This window comes from Macadamia integrifolia, chromosome 10, assembly GCF_013358625.1.
Source record: "Macadamia integrifolia cultivar HAES 741 chromosome 10, SCU_Mint_v3, whole genome shotgun sequence".
In the NCBI taxonomy this organism is placed as follows: domain Eukaryota; kingdom Viridiplantae; phylum Streptophyta; class Magnoliopsida; order Proteales; family Proteaceae; genus Macadamia; species Macadamia integrifolia.
Window position 1 is genome coordinate 27,707,445 of NC_056566.1, and position 7,132 is coordinate 27,714,576.

General features: G+C 39.6%; 2 protein-coding genes across 4 annotated transcripts in view; one reads left to right on the forward strand and one right to left on the reverse strand.

Annotated features, from left to right (window-relative positions):
• Positions 1-2,679, forward strand: part of LOC122092120 (mitochondrial thiamine diphosphate carrier 2-like) — a 13,234-nt gene extending 10,555 nt beyond the window's left edge. For both annotated transcript variants that reach the window (XM_042662440.1, XM_042662439.1), the window contains exons 6-8: positions 467-619; positions 1,069-1,197; positions 2,113-2,679. In XM_042662440.1, coding sequence (XP_042518374.1) covers positions 467-619; positions 1,069-1,197; positions 2,113-2,331 — 501 coding nt within the window. In that variant the 3' untranslated portion in view covers positions 2,332-2,679. The remainder of the gene's footprint in view (positions 1-466; positions 620-1,068; positions 1,198-2,112) is intronic.
• A 1,367-nt stretch (positions 2,680-4,046) lies between these two features.
• LOC122091713 (acyl-CoA-binding domain-containing protein 4-like) overlaps positions 4,047-7,132 on the reverse strand; it is a 15,458-nt gene continuing 12,372 nt past the window's right edge. For both annotated transcript variants that reach the window (XM_042661800.1, XM_042661801.1), the window contains exons 15-19: positions 6,903-6,986; positions 6,628-6,816; positions 6,197-6,352; positions 5,814-5,873; positions 4,047-4,535 (exon numbers count right to left, since the gene is read on the reverse strand). In XM_042661800.1, the coding sequence (XP_042517734.1) occupies positions 4,362-4,535; positions 5,814-5,873; positions 6,197-6,352; positions 6,628-6,816; positions 6,903-6,986 (663 nt within the window). In that variant the 3' untranslated portion in view covers positions 4,047-4,361. The remainder of the gene's footprint in view (positions 4,536-5,813; positions 5,874-6,196; positions 6,353-6,627; positions 6,817-6,902; positions 6,987-7,132) is intronic.

The following is a 7,132-nucleotide window of genomic DNA, read 5'->3' on the forward strand; positions in this document are numbered from 1 at the left end:
GGGGGGGGGGTGTGGTGGCAAAAGAGGGGAAATACACTTTTGTAAAGAGATCGTGCGTGTCAACTGTTTTATATAGTACATCATTCTTGTGTGCATTCTGATTTAATCTATTTTTTACCACCTCCAGAAATTGGAAAAGTTTAAGTGCTACCAACATTAAAAACATGCACTTGCTCCCACGTCCACACCCATATGGCCATATATGCACTTAAACCGATAAAGGCCCATAACCTGGTGTAAGTCCCATTCATGCAGGGTCCTGGAAGGGGTGGATTGGGGCCGGTACTTGCTTTTGGCACTTTTTTGTTTGTAGTTATTGCCTATAGAATTGAACCCATGTCTTCATGCTGGCAGCCCGAGCTTTCACCATTGCACCAAGCAACAACCCCAATTCATGCACCTGAACAGAAACAGAATAACCAATGAAGGCTCCTGTAAATACACTAAGATGGCCTGACTTTTTCAGGTATATTCTACGATGAGGTCAGCATTTATTGGCATAGTTAGAACCCGTGGAGTCCGAGGATTGTATGCTGGGTTGTCACCAACGCTGGTTGAGATCGTTCCTTATGCTGGCTTGCAATTTGGTACCTATGATACATTCAAACGCTGGACTATGGTAAGTTCTTATTCCTTTTGTGTAGTTTAGGCCCTTATTTATATGCACAAGTTTTTTACCTATCCATTGCACTATCTGTCAATGAGAACCATTATCTGAGAAAAGGAATAGAAGTTCAAAACAACCTTCATCCCTGGCTTGTATAAAGCATGATCCTCTTTTTTTAGGGGTTGAGGGCACTGGTTGTTGAATCTGTCATTCTTCAATAATATGACAGTGATATCTATTGTGAAGAAACATTAGGAGATACCTAACTGTATTCTACTTGAGCTTTTTTTTGTCATAAATTACAGTACATTGTAGTATACAAAACCTTTTGAAGGTTTTTTTGGTCATTGGTGGGGTGGAGGGTGATGATAAGGGCTGTTGTGATTTTGTTTCTATAGAATGCCATCTAGATTACTTTGCCATCTTAATTTTTTTTTTAATTGATATTTTCTTTGTTGTAGGCTTGGAACAGGTACAGATCGAAAGATGAAAGCCTCTCAAGCTTCCAGCTCTTCATCTGTGGGTTAGCAGCTGGAACATGTGCCAAAGCTGTCTGTCACCCACTTGATGTGGTTAAGAAAAGGTTCCAGGTACTCTCCAATGCCTTCTTAAGTCTACTGCCAACAGTGTTATCCTTGAAATTATTAAAATTGCTTGATTGCTTGCACATCTTTTCATCCTTGCATTCTTTTCCAGCAAAGTATCTAATCTGTCCAAAATCCGCCAGAACTCCCCAGCCCTCTGTGTAACACAGGAGCAGGATGGTGTGGTCTACCATTTGATGGCTTCTTCGTATGATAGACTGTTGACCTGGTTGATTGATCATAAGTTCATAACCACCTAATGCATGGATGCCTTTTCAAACACTTAACTTTATTTCCGTAAGATACACAAATAGATAGGGTGACTCAAATCTTCCAGTATCCAATTAGGCATATGTGCAAACATAATTAGAGTATCAGGTGGGCTGTATGTTTCTGTTGTTACTAGGTATCTCTATGCCTGTTTTTACCATAATTGATGACTATGGAAAGGAATGAAATGTTCCAGGTTGCTAAGCTATAGCGGACAGGTTGGGTAAATGGCCTTTTGATCTTTTGAACATGTCAAACCAGTCCGTGTGTGACAATCGCCATGATGTATGGTAGTTTTGCTCTCGTTTTCTTCTATCCATGGTCGAGTATTTCCATCAGGATTGTTTGGTTGTCACTGAAGTTGCAGAATTTGTCCTAGCTCCTAGGAATAATTTCTTGCTATGTGGCAGACATGGGCAAGTCCACGGAGTAGAGGACATCACACCCATCTCATAGGTCAATAAAGGATGTACTCTTGGAATCCTTTTGATGTGCTTAAATTGAGGTAGTAAAGCATATGAGCACCGAACGTAATGGGGATAGTGGGGATTCATAGCAATATTCTATAGCTTTGTTCTATTACATCACTTGCCACAGAGTACTATTTTCCATTTTTAACACAGATATCTAAGTCTTTGTGTTTGGTGTTAGATTGAAGGACTACCGCGGCATCCAAAATATGGGGCACGAGTTGAGCCACAAGCTTACAAAAATATGTATGATGCTCTGCACCGGATCGTGCTGACGGAGGGCTGGGCTGGCCTTTACAAAGGCATTGTTCCATCCATTATCAAAGCTGCTCCGGCGGGTGCAGTAACGTTTGTTGCATATGAGTACACATCAGATTGGTTAGAGTCCATCTTGACATGACTACCTAACCCCTGCCACCTCCCCCCCACCCCACCCCACCCCAAAGCACATAAATAAAAAAATTAAAAAAAAAAAAAAGGGGGAAAAATTGCAATCCCCATTCTTTTGTTGTGACATAAACATCGGTTTAAAAGAAATGGAAAGGCTTCTCCTCTGTTTCATTTGATTTGAAGCCTGTTTGACAAGTTTTTGACATCTTAGAAAGAGTTATTTCCCAGGGAAAGAGAAAGGTTTGTAATTGCCGGATATGTTTATAATTTGCCGTAGGCTTGAGGGATTACTGGGTTTGTTGCATGTCTGGGAAATGAATCATTTACAATAATATAACAGCAGATTTTGTTTGATCAAGCTGTTTTCGGTACCACCATTTAGCAGTGGTGGTGTTGTGTAGTCTCAGTCCCTTTGGGTGGATCATTCATATGTGGTCTTTTTTTTTTAATTAATTAATTAATGTGTGGGGGCACTGGGGTTATAAAACTTATGATTCTGCTGATTCTGATTGCAATTGGACGAGGCCGCTAATCCCCATGTTGGCATATCCGTACTGCATTTTTAGGGTTGGAACAGATTAAGACGATTCCTGAGTGATTGTGTAATTTGGATTGGAATCGGCCTGGACCAATCTGGATCCCGATTCCACTCTTTGAAACCATGGGGGTAGGGTTTGCGAAACTTCTAAGATACCAACAGAAATTGGCGGAGGCTCTGAAACTGGCTAACCCTGCGGCCTGCTGGTATTAGTTCATAAGGCTTGGATTCAATCGAGGTAATGAAAGCACGTTCAGGATTGGGTACTTTATTCATAGCAACAGGATGCATGCACGATGCTCATGCATTATGGGGGTGGTAAGTGGTGACGACCCTTTCTCTTTTTGCTTGTTTAAGGTCTAAAATTTTTCATTTCAAATTTAGAAGGAAAGGATTCCATGTTTCACAAACCTACCTTTTCACATCACCATGTGGCTTACACCGGCAGTGGTAGTAGATGACAAGAATGCATATTTAGACATTGATAAGAATAGAAAATAATTCAATCATATAATGGAGTCAATGATTTCCAGGGTAGCAATAGTAGGATATCAGGATCCTCTCATGGGCGGTGATTGCTCGGATCTTGCCCATTGTTTCTTGGGTGATCAACATGTGTCCAAACGATGATCCAAAGGTTCTTGATGCGACACTTATGTTCTGATCAGTGATAAATAGAAGCATAACCATTGGATTACCATTTGGACACATGTCAATTGCCAGGTAACTATAAGCTAAGCTGGCAATCACCGCTCAGGAGAGGAGCCAGATCCGTAGGATGTCATTGACCAAGATATCCCCACTTTTGTTGAGGAAAACCTTATTTTCAACCAAAACCATTTTCAAATCTTGGGTAACATATATTTCAGTGGAGTAATTTCTATTTTTATCAGACCAATACGGTTTCCTCTTGCATTTCAAACAATTGTTATCAAATATATTCTGTGAAACGGCCCAAGCCTTTAGAAAGATTAATTTTTTTTTTTAAAAAAAAGTAACAGCCCAAAAATAAAAAATAACAGGAAAAGGATAAAGACATTCCCTTTGAAGAGTTTTAAGAGCCAGGTTAAATTCTCAACTGGGGGTTGCATTAGGTGTCGAGAGGTTCAAGGATACAGAAGAAAGTTGTCTGAACAATTCCAGCAGTTGTTTAGATCAGGATCTCTTCCTCCCACTGACATGCCAAATAAATAGAAATCTTTTCTGGGACCCATTCTTCTTCCTTTAGAATATAACTTCTTACATAAAAAATGGTAACAAGCAAAACAATATGCTGATCGAGCCGCATGTAATTACAGGTGGACTTACAAAATATGATTAAGCAGAAGCCCTAGGCATCATATTAATCAACAGAAACTTAAATCTCTTATTTCCATCACTAGAAAAAACCAATTTTGGGTTGGGGAATTTTCTCTTTTTTTTTTTCTTTAGGGTGGGGTTGTTGGGGAGAGAAATAATAAGACAGGGGATGAAACAAAACTACATGTTACTCTGAAGCTTCATCAGCTTTCTAACGCAGGGGTGCCTGCAAGCCAGCCCCAGACACCACCCGAGCTTTGCCGTTTTGCATTTAAGGCTGCCTGTTCGGAGGCAGCTTTTTGTCTTTGGAGCAGCTCAAGTTCCTTTTGTAAGGTCTCCATTGTTTGAAGTTTCTGCCGCAGCTCTGCAACATCAACCTGTTGTTGCAAAATTAATTAGTAAAGATCTTGATTCTTCCAGCTTCTTCCCAATTTTAAGTGTTTAAGAAGAAACAGAGCAATTACTCCTGGGAAGGATGGTTATGAAGTGTGTTGGTCTCAAGATGTTTTTTAGAAGGGAAATATAAGCTTGCGAGTATACATACATGGTGGAAACTGTGAAGGACAATGAGTGGCAAAGTTGTAGAACATGGATTTTAACTTCAGACCAATTTGGAAGTAAATGTATCTTTTAATGCATGGATTTAATCGTTCAGAATGTCAGAAAGAAATAAATTAATGCCTACATAACTTGACCCACCACAGTCTGGATAAGTAACAAAAGAAACTGCAAAATCATCCTATCCCCAACCCTTTTACCTCTTCAATATAGTAGTTCAAGATCTTAAACAGAAATTTATATCAGTATTATTGTGGCCCGACTGCTCGAGCTTTGGGATAAGCTGTTGTAACATGGTATCAAAACCAAGAAGTCGGGTGCTCGATCCCTGGTAAGTGAGAGGGGTTTGTGTTATGTGTTGTTCAGTTGTTGTGTCCCTAAGCTTTGTGCCATGTGTGTACGTGGGCCTGCATGTGCGGGAAGAGTGATGTTTGTTGATATACATTGTTGGCCCTCACTTCACATTACACACTATTTATTTATTTGGGGTTGGGGGTTGGGACACTCATTTCAATTCATCCTACTGCAAAAACATTTTAGATTCTGCATTAAAAAGATGATTCTTTTCTATTCAAGACGAGTGTGGAAATAAACAAACAATCGTTTCAGTGAAAAGCTCGCCTTGATTACACTCGCACAACACACAAAAAGGTGGGCTTGGGAACTTTATTGCTGACATCTAAACTCAATCTAGTGGGCAAACTTTTTAACAAAAACCCTGATACTCTCGGTCTTGGCCATGTACTCTTCGCATGAATGATATCCTCTTCCCCTCCTTTCCCAACAAATACCTTGAAAAAAATTCATTATTGTTATTGAAGTTGTTTGATGATCAGGATCAACAAATACACGTTGTTGTTATACATTTTGTCATAACCCTTTCTTTCTCTGGTTTCTTTCTAATAAATTTGGTTACTTATCCAAAAAAAAAAAAAATTCACCATGCAACTGGCAGAGTAGTTGTTGTTGTTGTTGCAACTAGCAGACACCGGTGGGCCAAGGAATCAGACATGGTAATGGTATTTACCAACTCTACTGGAATAAAGCATTAGCCAACAAAGGAGATATGAAAGAATAAACTCGAGACAAGTAAATACCTCAAGTTTAAAGCATCTTGATTGCTCAGCAGCAAGCTGACCACGGACAGATTGAAGCTCCTGTGAAGTCACATATGATAAAATTGAGATTAATTTACTTACAAGACAGTTCAAGAACATTTGATGTATATCAAAACATTTCTCGGACAGGTTTCATTTATATATCAACACTGTGACATATTGATTATGTTAACATAATCATTGCTTTGTCCTTACATAATGGTAAAGATATCATGTGCTACTGAGATGAAATGAACACTTAATTCATCATACAATGCAACCACGTATCAACATAAGTATGCATGCCTATTGCCAATTCCCTCCCCCCACCGAAAAAAAGGGGGGTGGGGGAAGAAATAAAATAAAGTAAAATAAAGGCTTACCTTCACAAGGTCTGTATTTCGTGTTGCAGCTTCTGCTAATTCTTGCTTCAGCTGAAGGGACAGCAACTGCTCCTTTGTAAGTGATGCTTCCAATTCTTCTTTTTCTGCCTTCAGGGCCGCTAGAATTCGTTCTTTGTTTTCCTCACCTTTTACGTTCTGCACAAGTAATTTGTAGAATGTTGAGTATGATGAATTGAGAGTGGAAGATCAACTCCAACAGGGAAAAAGAGTACTGATCAACCAGAAATCCATAACCAAAAAATTAGTTCTGGCTAATCTAAGAATCTGGAGATAGCAATAATACTGATTATACATGTGTGTCAATATGCTTGAAATGCCCCATGCACCCCCTCCCCCACCCCCCAGGAAAAAAAAATTATGAAACAGGATTTGAACAAAAAATTATTCTATACACCTAACAAACTCATTACCAAGGACTCTGAATCAATGTTGTCCACCACAATTTCCCTTATATTTCCTTCTTGCCCAGCTTCAATTTCAGACTCCACTTCTCTGGCAGCATTCGTTGGATTATGCAGAGCAGCAACACCATCAGGCACAGCTCTCTCCATCATCTTAGATTGCAATGTAAATTTGTGGCTTGGTTTGATAACGTAAACCTAAACAACAGGGAAAAGAAAATTGAGAAAAGGAATTGAAATTAGAACAGTACCCAACCCCCACCAAAGAAAAATAAAATCTTAACCTCATTGCTGTACCGCCCATTGTATCCTCCAAAGGACACTAGAATATCTTCACCATTGTTGGAACTCACGACCAGACTCAAGCCCTGAAAGAGGTGACATTTTCAGAGACAATAAGGAATAACCATCTGGTGGTAATTGCAAACCAGCGTCCCATATCCTTTCTCTCCCACACAGAGAGAGAGAGAGAGAGAGAGAGAGAGAGAGAGAGAGAGAGAGAGAGATAAATGCT